We start from the raw sequence: 19347 nt of genomic DNA, 5'->3' as shown, positions 1-19347 counted from the left end.
CAAGGACAAGAAAAACCCATGTAGCAAACACTTTATTACATGACATTATAAAATACCACAGTCTGCTTACCATACTAGCGCTGACAATAGAGGTCTACACAAAGCCATGCATCCTACAAGCTGGAATGAATAAAGGATTTATTTACAGCTCTGCCTTCATTGTAAAAAGTGGCAAATCTTTGTTGAACCCTTTGTCAAATGGAACAGTTTGCAGTTTGGAAAATGGAAGAGTTATAATAGCTATTATAACAGAGCTATTGTGAATTCTTGGGCCTCATCACACCATCCCGTTGTTGAATATTTTCCTATAACAGCATTAAATTGAACCAAATAGTGTCCAGAGAATAGACTTCAACTGCTGAGTGCAAAAGTGCATGCCTAAAATTGAACACTTTGTTTAGCATTGGTTAGAGCTCAAGAAGATGTGTTGTACTATTAATACCCGGAAGTACAACTGCCAAAAAATGAAGCGTGAGCCGTTGGACACTTCGCGCTCAGCGTTCAGAGCCTGATGTATGTAGCAGAAGGGACAGCGCCAACAGAGGGTTGTCACATTCAACACATTTTTCTTTTTTGCCATGAGCCAGCAAATAAACAGACTACAGTAGGGGCACAAACGAAGGAGTCGCTTTGAAAGGGCCATCAGGTAGAGTAGAGGTAGCTAGCTAACAACCTAATGGATTGCTAGGAGCAAAACAAGTTCACCAGCTAATGCTAGCAGAGGTTAGTCAAAGTATATTCAAAGTACACTAAAAACCTAAATTAAATAGGTTTCACTGTGGTTAGTGAATTCATAGGGCTGCAGTTCAATTTAAATGGCTAAGTTTAAGATAGGTAGCTATGTCATAAAAAGTTATCCATAGATGCCTAAAAACAGTGTCAAACAAAATGTTATGGTCTGTTATCAGGATGTTCATTCATTCCTTCGTTCATACTTTCATTTAATCATTCATCTTTAGTTTCCTTTTTATCCTGGTCAGGATCACATTGGATCTGAAATACACACACACACACACACACACACACACACACACACACACTATATGTATACATTTTACTGCATTTACTATAAAAATTTTAGCAGTGTTACACAGATTGATTCCAGATCTACTGTGATCCTGACCAGGATAAAGAGGATACTGAAGATGAACGACTGAATAAAGTACGAATGAATGAACATCCCAATAACAGACCATAATATTTTATTCAACACTGTTTTTAGGCACCAATGGATAGCTTTGTATGACATAGCTACCTATCTTAGCCATTTAAATTAAACTGCAGACCTATGAATCCTATTTACTTTAGGTTTGGAGTGTACTTTGAATGTATGACTAACATCTGCTAACATATATATATATATATATATATATATATATATATATATATATATATATATATATATATATATATATATATCAACACCTCAACCCTGCAATAAAGTGCTTACTAGGGATCAATGAATGGATCATTGTGTTTATGTGTGTTTGTGACATGGCTGGGGAAACATACTTTAGCATTTAATTAAAAACATAACTTTAAGCAGATTTCATTTTTAAGAAACCTTTTGTCTTTACTTTCTTTTGGTGCTGTGGTAATTCTGGGGTTTTGTTCGGGGGTCAGACCTCATTGTAGCTAATTCGCACCTTGAATATTGCACTAAATCATTTTTTATTTCTTAGTGAAAAGCTTCATTTGCAATAAAAAAAATTATATATATATATATAAACTATATTGTGATCTGCTTTAGTGCCACACACCCACACACCCATAGTGAACTAGATTGTACTGTACATGAATGGGATAAAAAAAATAAAAATAAATTTAGTGCTGGTAAGGTCCAAAGGTCTTTTCTCACGTCTGCATCGTGTATCTAGAATGATTCGGTAGTTATTACGTGATATCTGACATGAAACCTGGATCTTAGAGAAAAAAAGGTGCATTGTGTGGTTATTAATGACCGGTGGCTCATTTGGTCTGCATCCACGTGCTGTGACGAGAGACGACAGGTGCGGAGCTGTATTGTAAATTCTGCGAACTGGCTTGTGATTAGACGAGAGCCGATGTTCCGCAGACCATGATTGGTTATACGGAAAGAAGGGGCGGGGCAATGTGCTGGTGACGCAAAGCGGAACCGGCTATATATTTAACAAGTAAGCCAAGTCCTTCAATGAAATAGTACAGAAGTGCGGGAGAAAGATAGAGGAAAGAACGAGGGGGACAAAAAAAAAAGCAAGCATTCCCACGACTTTCTTTCTTTCCTTCTTTCTTTTATTTCGCGAGCTATTTGCACGTCGTGTTTTCTTGACATCAAGAAATAAAGACCAAGAGAAATCCAATTTAAAATGAAGTGTATCATTGGAATCGGCGGGTAAGTCATTTAGGATTGCTTAAATTATTGATTCACTACAAGGGTTTAGGGAGCTGATGGAATGAATTATAGGCCTACGATTATGAATGAAAAGAAGAAGAAAAAAATCTGTGTTTGTTCCTATTTGCAGTGTGACCAATGGTGGGAAAACCACCCTGACCAAAAGGCTTGTGAAGAACTTGCCTAATTGTTGTGTAATACATCAAGATGACTTTTTCAAGGTATGTAATGTCCACCTTTGCTCCACCTGTTATTGAGTTTGTGTGTGTGTGTGTGTGTATGTATATATATATATATATATATATATATATATATATATATATATATATATATATATATATATATATATATATATATATATATATATATAAAATATTGATTTGGAAGATTACAGTAAGATTAGTAAATGACTGTAAACCACATGTGGTGGTATTGGATGACCGTAGGGAACGTACAGGTAAAGTGAGGATTGTAGGATTTTTGTGTACTGTTTTTTTTTTTATTGTGGGTGTGTTATTGTTGTCCGTGCCATGTGGTTCTTACATTCCTACGCTGGTGTTCTCCTGGACAGCCACCCTCAAACACACTTGATTGAAATGAATGTCTCGATTTGACCTCTCGATTAACCTTAGATGCTCCACACACACATAGATGTAGAGGTTGCAGACATTCATTTGTGTTAGAGTTGTTTTTTATGTCACAAATGTTTTTTTTTAATATATATATATATATCAATAGGTACTAACTGTACTCATGGCATACACAAACACACACTACAGAAGCAGAGCAATTACATTTTTACTTGTACCTCTCCATTATCAATGACACCAATTTACTGTACCATTATTTTAAAAAAGAAATTATTAAGAACCATAACAAATAATAAGCAAATCTGCATTGAGCTTTCTACACCCATGTAAATTCAGTTCAGTAAACCTAACTATTCGATCCAGTTACAATGACCTTCCAGTCAAGGCCTAACTGCCTGATTGAGGTTTAGTTAACCAAATTAATTGACACAAACTGAACAAGACAGCCATGTTTAGCCTGAGGGCTTGGCGTTGTATGTCCAGGTGGGATCAGCACTGCGTGCGCGATCTGCAGCAATGTTTTATTGGTCACTGTTATTGCAGCCCCAAGATCAAATAGAGGTCGGGGAGGACGGCTTTAGACAATGGGATGGTAAGAGTGGCTTTCGGCTGTAGGAAAAATAAACGACAGTAATGTATTACTCATCTTTCCATGACCATATTTATTTACCCTTTTTCTGTAACATGAACCTAAAACCTAAAATTTCTTTGTAATGGATACTATTAGACTGTTTGTAAATGTTATAACATCTTAATATTAACCATTAACCTCTCTATAAAGAAAGAACAAAAAGTATACAGGAGGCAAAAAAACAAGTTATATTTTGTAGAGCCAATATCATGGTTTGTGAGATGTGCTGTCTGTTTGTCTGTCGCCCCTGTGCAGTGATCACAGCCCTGGACATGGAGGCCATGGTGAACACTGTAAAAGGCTGGCTTGAGAACCCAGTGAAGTTTGCTCGCTCTCATGGCGTGACCCTGTCGCCCTTAACCGACGGGTCTGATCATGAGAGAAAGCTCCACATACTCATTGTGGAGGGCTTTCTGCTCTATAATTACAAGTGGGTTTGCATTTCTTTGGCATTTTAGTAGACTTTAGTCGACTCGGTTTGTTATCTGCTTTTTCAGCTTTGAACTTTGCTTTGCAGACCTCTGATTGAAATCTTTGACAAGAGCTACTATGTGACCATTCCATACGAGGAGTGCAAGAGAAGAAGAAGGTAGGACTCGTAACACGATAGATCAGTCACAATGAGAAGTTTGGATTAAGAATTTGCCTATTCATTGTTGTTGTTGTCTGTTTCTCCACAAAGCACAAGAACATACACAGTTCCTGACCCTCCCGGTCTGTTTGACGGTCACGTGTGGCCCATGTACTTGAAACACAGGAAAGAGATGGAGAGCAACTGCATAGCGATCCGTAAGTGATTAATCAATCAGTGGATATAAAGAGACCTCATAAGTCATGCAGTTAACATTCATGTTTTTATAATTCTCGTGCGTACAGAATGTCTGGATGGCACAAAATCGAAGGACGATCTCTACAACCAGGTATACGAGGACCTCCAGAACACCCTGCTGAATAAGTTATAGGTGAAGCTCTGATTCTTGATTCATGCCTGTTCGTTTTATTATTCGATTCAGTTTTATTTCATTCCATTCTTAACCACCATTTCTTTTTCTGTTTTCTTTTTCAGCACGGCCAAACCACCTGGAGTTGCTTGTGTACAGAACTGTAAATAGAAAAAAATGAGTGAAAAATCAGTTCTACATTGGAATATGAACGTTGTAAATATTATAATGGAAAATTGACTTGTTTTAGACGTGCCAACAATTTTGTATTGCTCTATTGTATGTAGCTTTTCTTTTATATAAAAATCATCTATGGCTGCTGGAATATAAATGAATGGCTGTATAGCATGGGTAGCTGTTGACTTTAAACATGAATTGTGAACAAAAAAAAAACATTCACAATGAAAAATAGACATTGGATTTACTTGTTGTGGTTGTTTTTTATTCTTTGTGTTTGAAGCATCACAAAAGAGATTGCAAATGCTCACAGTATATACATACAATGGAGTGAGTCATTTTTAACCACATCTTGTAAATGTCATAGCTTAAAGAGGTTATTATGACTGATTACAGCTTTAAAAATAGTGAGACATATGAAAAGTATGTCGTTACATGAGCAAGGAATGTAAATCCGCAAGTTTAAATGTTAATGTGACTATATGAACACTTATAAATTATGCTACACACAGATTGAAACAAATCACATTTGTTTTGGTACAAAATCTATTTCCTATACTATGCACAGTGCCTTTCTCAAGGACACGTGCTCAGACATAAAAAGCCAGCTGATAAGTCTTATCTTGTGCATGGTAATAAGAGCTGAAGTGTCTACTTCAGGGCAATTGGGAGGAGGGTGGCACAGAGGCAGGTTATATTTAGGAATGGGTTCTTGTAATATTTCTGCCCTCACCCTCACAGACACACACACACCCACCACCATCACCTGCCACCAGCACCATCGCCCCATTTTCCCTGACCGAGGTGTCATCCTTCACTCACGAGATCTGCCTGGGTGAAAGGTGAGAAGCAGACTGGCATTCTCGCCAACACCACAGACGGCGAGAGGGGAAAAAAGGTTCACTGATAGTTCAGCTCTAGATCAAGTTATCCCCAATTTTGGTCTGAATGGACTCAAGTGGGAGGAGAAGGTCAGGTTTATCGTCATGGGCGTTTTAATGCCAAATTATATAATGAGAATCAGGTAAAACACTTTACCTTGTAGAGTCATGTAGGAGGCTTATATAGGTCATTGAGAGTCAAATCCAAACATGTCACTGTTCCTTTATATATATATATATATATATATATATATATATATATATATATATATATATATATGTACACACACACACACACACATACATATATATATATATATATATATATATATATATATATATATATATATATATATATATAATACTGTGGAAAAGCCCTTCCCCCTTTTTAAGCAATAACCAAAACAGAAGTTAAACAGGAAACAATAATAAGCCCCAACCATTAACAATAGAGTTACAACTAGTCACAGTTTACTGCATACATTTGACAGTAAGAGCCAAAGACTGCATGATGTTTTCTTCTAGGATTTCCTGATACTTCAATGAATCCATCTTGCCTTCCACACACTGCAGGTTTCCAGTGCAAGAGGATGCAAAGCAGCCCCAGAGCATCACCGAACCACCACCATGCTTGACTGTGGACAGAGTGTTCTTTCTTTATTATTCTTCCTCCAGACATACCGCTGATACATCGTGCCGAAAAGTTTCAATTAATTTCATCGCTCCACAGAACAGAATCCCAAAACTTCTGTGGTTTATTTATATGATTTTGAGACTTTTCTTGTGCTTTTGAGTCAGTAATGGCGTACGTCTTGGAGTTCTGGCATGGAAACCTTCTGCGTTTAGTACGCGTCTTACTGTGCTCACTGAAACCTCAGTGTCTGTTGCCACCAAGTCCCACTGCAGGTCTTTTGCAGTCACTCGAGGGTTTTTCACAACCTGCCTTCTCAGAAATCCGGTTGTAGCCCTGTCCAGGTATTTCATGTATTTTTGCCCTTAACCAGTTCAGGTATTTCATGTGTTCCAGCTCAAGTACACCTGGTGCAACTATTGAAGCCGTTGATTAGTTACATCAGGTGTGCTTAAGACAGCACGTGTTTTGCATATTTGTACTATTGTGAGGGATTCTATTCAGGGGGGTGAATAATTTTGAAACTGGAGAAATCATTATAAGTTGCATTTTCAGTTGAATTTGGAGAAACCACTTGAAGCATTCGTTGTGGTGAATTATTTCAATTGCATTTGTTGGATTTGTTCATTGCAAACAGCTGAAAGTCTGTAAATTTTGACAATAAACCTGATTTGCAATGCGGGTTGAATAATTTTGATTGCAACTGTATATCTAAATTCACAAATTACATTATGTCTACGAGCCAGGCATGTTCAGATGGGGGATTATGTGATTTCCGATGTACAAGTATTTGCCTATAACCTACAAGAGACGCAAAGCTTATGGCATTTAGTTTTGTTTTTTTTTTGCTTGGCAGATAGAGGTAGTCTGGCAGGACTAAGATAGCTACATGGGGACAGGGCTGTAAGTCAATGTCATACCCTTACTGTCCAAATTGTAGACTTCCAACTGTTCATACTTCAAAAATGAAAAGCTACAGAGAAACATTTTGTATGTCATTAAAGTAAGTAACATATTAAATAACAGGGTAATAGTGTATGGAGAAGACAAAGTCTCCATAGGAACTGTGTGTTAAGTTCTCCACAGGAAAACATACCAGCTAATTTCCATATAGAATCTCATGACAAAGAACTGATACCAAGTGCTGATTTAACCCCTTAAACTTTAAACATAATTATTATTCAGTTATTTAAAATAATTATTAAGCACTGTGAAGTATTCAGTAACTTCACTGAACTAGTTACTGAAGCCTGGACCTACTAATGGGTCCTGTGAGTTTAAGGGGTCAATATGAAATAATTACAAGCCTACAAATTTCTCTGTGCTTTATCAAGATAACTCAGTATGCATTGTGTTAATTTATTGTGCATGATAACCGATTAGGCTCTGATTCAGCCACTCAGGACCTGCTGCATGAGAGATTTCTGAGCTGAAGGTTAATCCCAAGCCTTCATAACTGGAATAGCTGGATAAGAGCAGCAGTTGTGTGTATATGTGTCACTGTGAACATTTCACACGTTTGTCACATGACTTCTTGTCACATGTTCTTCCTACAGCTTTGTTAGCTTAAAAGTAGTACTGGAGTATTAGCAGAGGTCATTTTGAGAAAGTTTTGTGTCCAAATGAATTTCAGTAAGCAAGCCTAACAGCTTATACTCTTTTATAAACTTCCTCAGGAATTCTTTACAATTAACTAACATTATTACGTGTTAGTTACATAAACTCTAAACTTCAACATTAATAAATTGTCATCGTTAACAATTGGATGAATGCATTTTTGTTTAAATGATAAGCAAATACTATTACATTAACACCATCTTAAGAGCACATTAATTTCCAATGAATAAATTAAAGGATATTTAGGCAAATATTGATAATCAAACTCAGGTGTAAATGTTGGAACAGCATTTAGATTCTATACTATATCCACACATTGGGACATCCACACATATCCACACATTGGGACATCTTAGTCTTTGTGGTCTTTTTTTTTTATTTCAAATCATAAATTGAACTAAGTATTGTTTAATTCATTATTATTCATTATTTGTTCCATTTCTTTATAAAAGAACTCTTAATACAAGTGTTATTTACTTTGTTAATTTTACTTATGGTGCATTATTGCTAAAGCTTATGTATTGTTAATGCTAATGAATGCTGTACAGTCTGTTAAGGGCTCTTCAGTTGTCCCTCAGGGGGAGCACTTAATGGTTCCATACTGTGTTTCCTTATCGAATAGGGTTCCACACTAGAACTCTTTTAGAAATGTAAAAAAAAAAAAAATGCTTAACTATTCAAAGAACCACTGAATAACCGTTTTTCTAAGAGTGTAAATAATATTAGCTAGGAGAGTCTTAATATGAAGTGTCACCACTAATATGAAGAGCATACATGACTATAGATTTAACTTTCTATAATGATTAATACATCTAAAATGATCTAAAAACACCTGGATACATTCAACTGAAGAAGCTGCTTTAGTTGACATGATTTTTTCTTTTATTACATTCTAAGACTTTCTCTTGTGCTTGACTTTTTTTTTTTTTTATCATTCTTTAGCTCTTCCTACGCAGCATGAGTACTGACATTCAAGGTTGCTCACCTAGAGGATATGTGATGTGTACATATGGTAGAGTATATTTGCATATGGATAGTAGTTGGATTTCTTGTAGCTTGCTGCTTGTGTTCTTACCCTAAATAGCGAACTAACCACTTGGGGTGGACTTTATAAAATTTGATTTAGGGCACTTCCTTGACATTATATTTATGACATAAGCTGGCACAGCCACGTGTCCATATCTCAAAGAGGACTGGCCGCAGTAAAAATCTTACAATCTTTGATATGCTAGGCATGCGCTAACATTTGATTCTTGTGACAGCTGTGCCAACACGGTATATCAAATTCATCGTCAGTCATAGGATATTCTGCTGCCGGGTTATTTTAGAAAGTAGCCTATTAGTCGGTTGCTTAAGTGTATAACTTGGTAATCAGTTGAAGGGATGCATATGTTAATCGTATGAGGGGAAGTGATGGCTAATAATTAAAAGCTTGTGTGATCAAATCTTGGCACTGCTAAACTGCCACTGTTGGGCCAGTAATCTTTATTAAACAGCTGCTCTGCTCAATTGCAAATCTCTTTGGATAAAAACATCTACCAAATGAATAAATGTGAATACACTTGCATGTGCTATAATATATTATTTTACTTAAACCTAAGCTAAACAGTGAACTTATTAGACTTTTTTTTTTTTTTTAAAGAGTCGAGTGACAAATCAAGAGACTTTTTGAGCAATTGTTGAGTGACTGTCTGACACTTGATACAGCTGTCTAGCTCACTTAACAGCTGCTGATTATATGAGTTGAGAAAGCAGGTTCAGCTGACTCACCACCAGTGTTTTAAAGCCTGACTGGTTTGCTCTAGTGGGAGCCATTATTCCCAATGACCAATCACTGATCAGCATTGTTCCCAATGACCAATCACTCATCAACCATATGTGTCCCACCCATGCACTTCTTTGTTTTTTCCATATTAAACTCTCTTCTTGGCGATATTTAATAACAGCGACTTATTCCATCCATTATGTTTCCTTTGTGTCTATTACTACCAGTGCTTTTGCATTTTATAAATGATAGTATTTTGAAAATGTATTTTGTAAATAGTTCTTTAGTGGTACCACGACCAAAGAATTCTTCTTTCTATAAGAAGTACGTTATAATCTACTCGTATTATATTGCAATTTGATAAAACTCAGATTCTGTTCTAAGTGCGTTCAGAAAGTTTTCCTTCTTCATGTAACACGTTTTAATATGCAAACGATCGTGACAAATTAGCATATGATGTCATTTGGCAACGTGAAATTAGCATCTTCTAGAGCCTTTTTGAGCATGCGTGATCTATTTTTCCCCTGCAAAAAGTTGGCAACATTGGCTCAAATGCCCAGAAATGGCTAATCCCACAGTAATCCACTGAGTGCGTGCTTATGAAATTCCAGTATCCCAACATGAGCTCGCAGATTAGCGCCAAAGCGTCATTTGGACATTTTCTCACCTGCCGTAACTCCATATGATCAGCCCACAGGTCGCTATGATTTAGCTGGGAACTCCTTGTTTCTTTACGCGGCTTCGGGCGTACAGAAAAAATAAGGCAAGCATATTCCTTTTGGGGGATATCTTAACACCATCTTCGTTTTAATCTCACATGAAGCAAAGATGTGTCGCTCTGGATAACCTGGGTTCATGAAACGAAATAATTTCAAAAGTGTAGAAACATTAGCTTGATGTCGGGAGCATAAGGGGATTTTCTTTTCAACATTTTATTTATTTAACAACACAAAATGTTATTGACCAGGAGCTTCAAGACATTTTGACAAGACATTTTTATTTCCAATATTTGCATATATTTGATTTCCAGTAACTTTTCTACTACAACTGACAGCGTCCAAACGTTTGCTTGTGATTGGATTTTACTCTTACTTTTTGTCCACTTTTAGATACACAAGTAAACACTCAATGTAATATTTTATACTTACTGTAGCCTACATTGTATCTTAGTATCCTGTTGGAGGGAAGTGTCTTGAGCCAAACGGTTCTTCCGGATCCGCACTTCTTATATGTTGTAAAGGGAGACAGAAGAGGCGGTCCTCAGCTTGCGAGTTAGGCTAATTATAGACGTCAGATGCTTGCTGTGCTTTTGCCTTATTTGGCTGGGAACTATAGGCCACCCAGGACAGGTGGAATTACCCAGCATAATATAGCATAGGGGGAAAAAATCAAATATATCCTATGTGTAAAGATATACGCTAAAAATGTAAAGAACATGCAGTACACAAACAAGACAGATTTACTTTACTTGCCTACTTGTTTTTAGTTTATTTGTTTGTTTATAACGCCTATTGTCCAGTTACTTTCCAATGTCTGTCATCAGAATTTTAATTACACTCATATCAGGCTACTAGAGGCAATTCTAGGAAGAGAAGGCATGAGAGCACAGGACATGTTACGAATTTATGCAATATTTATCGCCAATTATTATTTATTCACTATTATTTATAGTAACTCTGTTCAGAATATCAGTAGCCCTATATCATGGGAAGTTCAATTTGTTGGTCGTTATAGGCTTATACCAATTTATCACGGTGATATTCAAGTCGCATGTGAATAATCACACGATTCACATGTTTTTTTTTTGGATGTGTGGATGTGATCAGACTTTGTTCACATGATGTCTGTGAGTTCACAGGTGCAATTTCATGGCGTGTTGACTTTCACGTGATCATATATTATTCACACAATCACAGGTGAAAATCCTGTATGGGGTTAGAATTGTTTCATTTTTCCAAAAAAATTTTATTGTGATCCACAAATAAATGTAGCGAGATTCACAAAAATTAAACAAATTCACAAATAAATAGAATGAGATTTGCGAATAATTTTTTTTGCAGATATGTTTTTATGTCACAAACACAACTCGGCCTGGCATTCATTTGTTGATTGCTGCACGCATTTGTGAATTTTGAAACATTTCTAGTCAAGAGTGTACACAAAGCCACAAATAGTTTGACTCCGCCCATCGTCTACATAAGCCAATCGGATAAAGGCCACATTACACTGACCAATCGTAGCACGTTCTCATTCCAACCAATCACGTAACATAAAAACATATTTGTAAAAAAACTGTTCGCAAATCTCAATTTATTTATTTGTGCATTTAATTAATTTTTGTGAGACTCCTAACATATATTTGTGGATTTCATTCTATTTATTTGTGAATTTGTTTGTTTTAAATTTCTCGCTACATTTATTTGTGGATCATGATTGATTTATTTGGAAATATGAAACAATTCAAACCCTATAATCCTGTGATCATATTGGTAATATTGTACAACATCATGCTGGATTTAAATATCCCAATAGTTTTGTACTTTTGTCTTCCAACACGTCAAATTTTTAGAAATATTGCCGAATAAGATGTCTGGTATAACGTTACTCTCCTTCCTTTGTTCACACCAGTTATCTGGAACTTCTCATGTTCCAGCCATCCGCTTAGATTTGTTCAGATTGTATTGATATTGTATTTGTTACAAGCTATAATGCAAGAGCAGGCTTTGTTTCTCTTCAATAACTGAATCTGTAGCGCCACCTCGTGGGCGGCTAATGAGCATCCAGTTAGTTTTTTTACTTAAATCACATGTACCTTACCCTGGTCCTGGAATACCTCGTGTCGTGCACATTTTAGTGTTTCCCTGCTCTAACACACCCACTTCACTTCAAAAAGAGCTGTTAATTAGATGATTAGTTAAATCAGGAGCTGGGAAAACACTCAAATATGCAGGACAGGGTTTTTTTCAGGACCAGGGTTTAGAAATTTAGAGGTAGTCGTGTGTGTGCTTTGCGGAGTATGTCCACATGGGTGACACAGGTGGAAGCTACCACGTTTAAAATAAAAGAGAAATGTCAATTTACATCATCACTGTATGTATTTTACACAAGTTCAGAGAATATTAGGAACCATACAGCAACTATGAATTCTGTTTAGTTAGATTTTGCATCATACTGGTAGCCCTCATAATAATCACCCAAGTTTCTCTTCGCCTTTCCTCTTAGTCTCTCAGAGCCATACATCCTCCTTGTCCATCATGCTAGATGATGTGGGATTCATTTATTCTTCTATTTACAGCCCATATTACAGCTGGGTGGCAGTGGTAGCTTGGTGGTTAAGGCTCTGGGTTACTGATCAGAAGGTTGGCGGTTCAAGCCCCAGCACTGCCAAGCTGCTACTGTTGGGCCCTTGAGAAAGGTCCTTAACCCTCTCCCCTTCAAGAGTGCTGTATCATGGCTGACCCTGTGCTCTGACCCCAACTTCCTGACATGCCTGGGTATGTGAAGAAAAGAATTTCACTGTGCTGTAATGTATTTGTGATCAATACAGACTCATTATCATATCATGAGAATTGTAAATCTTACTGGAATCTCTCTCTCTCTCTCTCTCTCTCTATATATGTATATATAAATGTCTATATATATATATAGAGAGAGAGAGAGATTCCAGTATATATATATATATAGAGAGAGATTCCAGTAAGATTTACAATTCTTGTGATATGATAATGATTCATATATACGTATATATTTATATATGAATCTCAAATACTTGGAAATGTTTTGTAACTTTGTAAAAGAGGTAGCAAGAATGACAAATTTTACTGTTCATAAATGGCTCAAATTGTGTACCACTCTGGTCAGGTCACTATATACACTTTGCCATACACTTGGCCAAATGTCGTCCCCTTGGCCCACCTGTCCACTCAAGTTCACTGCAGTCATCCATAATCTCGCTATTTAGGACACCCTTAACTATGGTCCAGAAAATAATGCCAGAATAAGGCTAATGCCATACACCCCTATTGAGCAGTCTGTCGTTCCGGACCAGTTTTTACATGGTATTTAGCACTGTAGTATGCGGTTTGGGACGTTGCCCAATAGTTTCATAGTAGACGTATTATGTTCACCGTTGGATAACAGGACAGTTCGTGGCTTGTGCAGATGCCAGCATGGAGACAGCGTTCCCCACGTTGACAGACACGTGACCTAAATGTGGCGCCTGTGCGCAAAGTTTGCTTCGGGTCAATACAATTATGGGCCGGAATGATCGCACGAGGTGTACGTGGACTCGGGTGAGAAAGAGTTAAGTCAGTTTTCTCGTCGAAGATGAACCCGGTCTGTGCATGCGTGTGTAAGCTAGATCGTTTTTGACAAATGACCGGCCGGCGCTCCCTCTTCTAATTTTCTCGAGGAGGCTACAGTGCGAGGCAGAATTAGTGAAATCAGTTAGGTGGTGGAGTAGTGTTACCCTTCAGTTAAAACCTCGAGATCCCTTCAGTCATTTAAATTTTATCATTTTGTAGTCAAGATGGCAAAACTGGTCGTTTTGCTTTCGTGCTGCGCGCTGGTCAGTTTGGTCGTCGGGCAGCACGCGCGGGACCGAGTCGGCCCGTGGACGCAGAGGATCCACTGGGAGAACAACGGGCACGTGTACAGCTTACTGAGTACGGGCACTGAGTACCACTCACCCTTACACGCCAGGAGGGAATCCCGCGTGTACCTGAGTAGCCGAAGCCAGGCTGCCAGCCCCATTACTCCAGGAGAAGCGCGAGACTCTTTGGCGCACTTTCGCATAACGACGACGCACTCAGGTGCCAGCGGAACCGCGTCCACGGTCATGGGACCGGACGGCAGACACTACGTCATGGCGAACGGACGCGCCACGGGTGCTAGGCACGCGCATCTGGTCGCGCCTCCACGGCAAGGACTCGCGGGGGCACCAGGCGCAAGACGTTACGCCACCGCCGCCGCATCAAACTACACAAATTCAGCGCACTTATCAGAGTACTCGGGTAGCGGCGTCCCGAGAAGATCGGCCTCGACCCCGGTGGATGATAACAGCGCGAACCGAATTGTCGGGTTGCCCAGTACTGCCATTCAAGAGCTGCATCTGGAGAGCGCAGCGCCCACAAACTTGGAAAGCGCGCACATGGAGAGCGTGAACGCGCATCAATCCTATCCTAATCCCACCATCACTGGGGAAGAGAGCATCGGTGATGTCATCGCTACAGCGCCTGGTCCGCTCGGAACAAGCGAGGAAGACGCGACACCCGACAACATGGTCGGCGACGACCCTCGGAACCCACTGAAAAACCACAGGAATACCGTTTTCTACAACGTGTATCCATCTGGCGGACGGGCTGTTACCGCGCGCACGCGCCGGCCTCCACCTGGAACTGGGTATGGCACGAGATATTTCCACAACGGTGAGCTGTGCGTCGGAACGACAATAAGAATCTTTTCCTTTAGGAATGATAGATTTAACCTACAACTGTTCATCTCGTTATGTGTGCAGGTCTTCCGGACCTCGTGCCAGATCCGTACTCCATTCAGGCTGGCTCCTATATCCAGCGCGTGCAGATGTATGCACTCAGGTGCGCAGCTGAAGAGAACTGTCTCGCGCGGTAAGTGAGCACTAATTAATTGTGTCCTACTATAAAACACCTGAGTATGCAATGCAGATCCACTGTATTCAAACGTGTTCCTGGAAGTAGTATTTAAAAATCATGTTGAAGCTTACATTATCCAAGACATGTATAAATCAATTATTGACCTTTTTTTAATCAGCTCTGGTAACAAACAACAAAAAAAAAACCCTCGAATTATTATGAACAATGAATTATCAGAGCAGACCACACCCATAAGCCTTTATGTCCCCATTAGCTCATCCACCTGTTATTGCTGTTATTTGTTCTTTCAAAGGTCAGCTTATAGACCAGTAGTTAGAGACCTCGACTACAGGGTTCTGCTACGCTTCCCTCAGAAGGTCCGAAACCTTGGCACTGCAGACTTCCTGCCCGTAAAACCCAGACACCAATGGGAATGGCACAGCTGTCATCAGTAAGCACAGTTATACGATTACTTTTGTCCTGAAGAAGTCCATCAACATTGCCCATGAAAATTTGCCAGACTGGAGATTTTGATATAGGTTTAAATGTAATAAACAGGCTACATCTTCCTTTGTGAACATTCCACAGACATTACCACAGCATGGATGCGTTCAGTCTCTATGATCTGTTGGATATAAACACTGGCCGTAAGGTGGCAGAGGGACACAAAGCCAGCTTCTGTCTGGAGGACACTGGCTGTAACCCAGGCTTCCGTCGTCGCTATGCTTGCACTGCACACACACAGGTAAACTCACATAAACACAACCAAACCCAGACTCACACGAATGAGGAAACATACTCGTGCACGCACATCTAACACTGATGACTTATAGGGTTTGAGCCCTGGGTGCCATGACACCTACGCTGCTAACATTGATTGCCAGTGGATTGACATCACAGATGTTCGTCCTGGTAACTACTTCCTTAAGGTGAGAAGTGTGCTGCTTGTTGAATCTAACACTCAGATATAATCAGTCTCTCACACACACACACACACACACACACACACACACACACACACACACACACTCACAGATGAGCTTTATAGTATTGTGGGGGTTTTTCCATGCTTACAGATCACAGTTAATCCAAACTTCCTGGTTCCTGAGTCTGATTTCTCCAACAATGTGGTGCGCTGTGAGGTTTTCTACAGCGGTCATCACGTCCAGACTCGAAATTGCAGGATAACCAGGTGAGATTTACGTTTTCTCATTGTAGAATCCTTCGATCATTATTAATCCATCAACAGTTTTTAATTCATTTTAAGTAACTCACTCGATCGACATTCAGGTTGAACATAAACGATTCATTCAGCTGCTGGATTACAATTACATTCTTTACATACTTTAAAGGATTAGCAAGTAATTCTTTATTTTTTCCGCAGGAACTAAAACCTTGGACATGTTAGGAAATCTTTTCCTCCATAGTCTCTCAGTCTGTAGGGACAAATCCATAAATTTTAAATTTATATGCTGAATTTATATATTTCTGTAAAGCTGCTTTGGGACCATGTCCATTGTTAAAAGCGCTATACGAATAAAACTGAATCGAATCAAAGTGAAGTATGTTGTAAGCTGGCAGTTTACATATATGTCATTCCTTTCATTAGAGCATTCAACAAAAAACTTGAAGTATCATTGGAATAATGTGTTATAACAGTTGTACTGTATATGTATTATTTGCTTTAATATTTCTTTTTAATTTTTAGTGTAACAGAATATTGTTTGCAGTAGCCTATTAGAGTACAAGAAATGACATTTTTATAATACATTTAATTTATAGCTTGTTGTTCTGAATATGTGCTTTGTGTTATTTTATGTGTATAGACAATTGCTTTTGAGGTCTTTGTATTTATTACATAGGAAAATGTAAGGGTATGGTATTCTTCAATTTTTTTTCTTTTAAGTCCTATGGGGGTTTTTTTTCTACTTATGTTTAATTTCGGTGACTCCAGAGTAGACCACTAGAAACGGTAACTACATGAAGTATTTCATTCATGCTGTCTAAGAATGCAAGGACGCATCCAAAAAAAAAAAAAAAAAAACATGCAGTCTGACTGTGTGTAATGTCCCAGTGCTTTCATTATTACAAGAGCCATTCTAAGGCTGAGGCTGTTTCCCTGATACACAATAAACATCACAGAATCTAATACTGAAATTGGGTTTTCTTGTTTCTTTCTATCTCTTTTTGTATTAAATTATAAACGCACTGAAAGCTGTTTTGTCTATTTGAATGAACAGGGTTATAAAATATAAATATAAAATATCAGGGTTGAAATAACAGGGATATTGGACATGTATTCTTTGCAAAAAAAAAAAAAAAAAACACCGCTGCTGATTAAAATGATGTCTGACCATGGACGTAATTGGGTGAGACAGCAGACCTTGCAGTATTTGGGAAATTTCTGCATAAATGATTCAGTGTGTCTGGAACAAAGTCTCGCCAACTATGTTCATTTTGTCTGGTTAATTTGGGTGAATTTCCCTTGATTTTAATCACTTAAATATTTTAACCATGTTTAATATGAGCACAATAATGCAGTATTTATTATAAATGGATTTTTCTAATGCTGGTAGATGTTAATGATTCCCTCTTGTCATTTCCAATAAGTGATGGATGAAGAAATTGTTTTCTGTATTAGTTGAACTAATATACATTCCTCTGGTGGCATTTTGAGTAAAAAAAAAAGAAAAGAAAAGAAAAGAAAAGAAAGAAAAGTCAACGGTACAGAGGCTTTCCCTAACAAATATCACCACATGTCTTTCTCAATAAAATGTGACTGTCCTAAGCCCACATATCAGAGCTGTATGTCTGTTATATGTCTCTATTTCCCTGCATATTCATTCAAATCTAAATCCAAATATAACAATGATTTCATTATGTTGGTAACAGTAACCTGGATTGTATGTCCATACTGGTTGTAATTGTAATGATCTTTGAGTGCACATGGAGGCTGTCTGAACGTCTGCAGACAGAACTGTATGAGGACCTCTGTGTGTTTGCTCACAGGGACTTGTGAAGACTGAGCTGGGACAGTATTAAACTGTCTTGCTATGTGTCCACCATAGCAGAATGAATCACGCACACACACACACACACACACGCGCACACATGCACACACACACACTCACACTCACACACACACACACACACACACACACACACACGTTCTCACATTGTGAAAAAAGATTCACGTCATGAGTTGGGGTATGACTAGTGTCTGATGACCTGGTATTCAAGTTCATATGGCTCAAGTTCTGTAAACTCACATTTATGCAGCTACATGTTGGCTGAAATCGTCACACAGCTCATAATTACGCCATTATGCAGCTCATCAGTTTAACAGAAACCCAAGGTTTCATGAGCAGTAATGTGAAAGGAAGCCAAACGTAAAATCTGAGGCTAATGAGAGCTGCACTTAAATGGAGGACAGTTTGTCCTGGCCAGCTGGAAGCTGAAGCTCAGCCAGAATACCCTCCTTTTCTGTTTTTAAAGATGTCTGGAAAATCCCCCCGCTTTCCCTTCTCCTTTCTCTCTCCATTCTTCCCTGTCTCTGTATTCCTGCCTAATATTGACTCACATGGACACTTGGTCTGACTAGCGGATGAGGCCCGGTCTCTCCTGCCGCTATTTATGGTAAACATGGCTCCCGGTGCACAAGAAAAACCCAGCAAATTCAATCTTTCCTTGATGTCAGTATAGAGGCCTGCAAAAGGTCTTTTGTAGCGATGGGGAGCTCGCCTCAAGGCACAGTGAGATTTTGCACTGGAAAGACAAGGAGCTGTTGAGTGTGTTAGTCTGTGTGCGTCAGGGGCTGCCAGTGGAGAGCTTCACTGAAATATGTCACGAACGGGAGAAGAAGGAGGTTGCTGTTTGTCCAGCTGCCCATGGACACCTCAGGAGGAAGCATCTGCTGGGTGTCTGCCACTGTCCTAACTGTATATATTATACACTTAAATGATGAACCACCTTTATCCATCTGGATGTAATGTAAATGGGATGGGTGGTGTGTATGATGCTACTCATCAGTAACTGCCTCAACTCTCCCAGCTCTGCAGTAATACAAAACCGGACTACCCAGAGGAAACCCCCAAAGCATGTGGAGAACATGCAAACTTTATTTTTATGGAATAA

At 38.7% G+C, this 19347-nt stretch overlaps 2 protein-coding genes and 1 long non-coding RNA gene across 4 annotated transcripts; 2 read left to right on the top strand and 1 right to left on the bottom strand.

Moving 5' to 3' along the window:
- The first annotated feature begins 2160 nt into the window (after positions 1-2160).
- Positions 2161-4957, top strand: nmrk2 (nicotinamide riboside kinase 2). Of its 2 annotated transcripts, XM_017496006.3 has the most exons (8): positions 2161-2371; positions 2502-2592; positions 3505-3553; positions 3848-4022; positions 4110-4181; positions 4275-4381; positions 4469-4554; positions 4659-4957. In XM_017496006.3, the coding sequence occupies exons 1-7, from the start codon at positions 2346-2348 to the stop codon at positions 4552-4554; spliced, it is 606 nt and encodes a 201-aa protein (XP_017351495.1). In that variant the 5' UTR covers positions 2161-2345; the 3' UTR covers positions 4659-4957. The 2 variants fall into 2 exon arrangements, with proteins under 2 accessions (XP_017351495.1, XP_053529504.1); XM_053673529.1 differs by lacking the exon at positions 3505-3553 and having other exon boundaries at positions 2162-2371.
- Positions 3154-14307, bottom strand: LOC108280698 (uncharacterized). Its single transcript, XR_001815822.3, has 4 exons — positions 14293-14307; positions 10753-10933; positions 10272-10451; positions 3154-4694 (listed from the first exon to the last, which is right to left on the bottom strand). It is a non-coding gene; the product is annotated as an uncharacterized LOC108280698 (long non-coding RNA).
- Positions 13800-17362, top strand: loxl5b (lysyl oxidase-like 5b). The gene is made up of 7 exons (XM_017496004.3): positions 13800-15030; positions 15120-15228; positions 15527-15664; positions 15802-15958; positions 16047-16142; positions 16290-16405; positions 16598-17362. The coding sequence occupies exons 1-7, from the start codon at positions 14133-14135 to the stop codon at positions 16602-16604; spliced, it is 1521 nt and encodes a 506-aa protein (XP_017351493.1). The 5' UTR covers positions 13800-14132; the 3' UTR covers positions 16605-17362.
- The last annotated feature ends 1985 nt before the right edge of the window (positions 17363-19347 follow it).

The sequence above is a fragment of the Ictalurus punctatus genome, chromosome 20 (assembly GCF_001660625.3).
Source record: "Ictalurus punctatus breed USDA103 chromosome 20, Coco_2.0, whole genome shotgun sequence".
NCBI classification, from domain to species: domain Eukaryota; kingdom Metazoa; phylum Chordata; class Actinopteri; order Siluriformes; family Ictaluridae; genus Ictalurus; species Ictalurus punctatus.
This window is presented reverse-complemented; position numbering and strand designations above follow the sequence as displayed.

Excerpts from the sequence above, each read along its gene's own strand:
- loxl5b (XM_017496004.3), top strand. The coding sequence starts at position 14,133 with ATGGCAAAACTGGTCGTTTTGCTTTCGTGCTGCGCGCTGGTCAGTTTG. Across the intron at positions 15,229-15,526 it reads GAAGAGAACTGTCTCGCGCG|GTCAGCTTATAGACCAGTAG; the intron begins GTAAGTGAGCAC and ends GTTCTTTCAAAG. Across the intron at positions 15,959-16,046 it reads CTTGCACTGCACACACACAG|GGTTTGAGCCCTGGGTGCCA; the intron begins GTAAACTCACAT and ends GATGACTTATAG.
- nmrk2 (XM_017496006.3), top strand. The coding sequence starts at position 2,346 with ATGAAGTGTATCATTGGAATCGGCGG. Across the intron at positions 2,372-2,501 it reads TGTATCATTGGAATCGGCGG|TGTGACCAATGGTGGGAAAA; the intron begins GTAAGTCATTTA and ends TCCTATTTGCAG. Across the intron at positions 3,554-3,847 it reads CGGCTTTAGACAATGGGATG|TGATCACAGCCCTGGACATG; the intron begins GTAAGAGTGGCT and ends GCCCCTGTGCAG.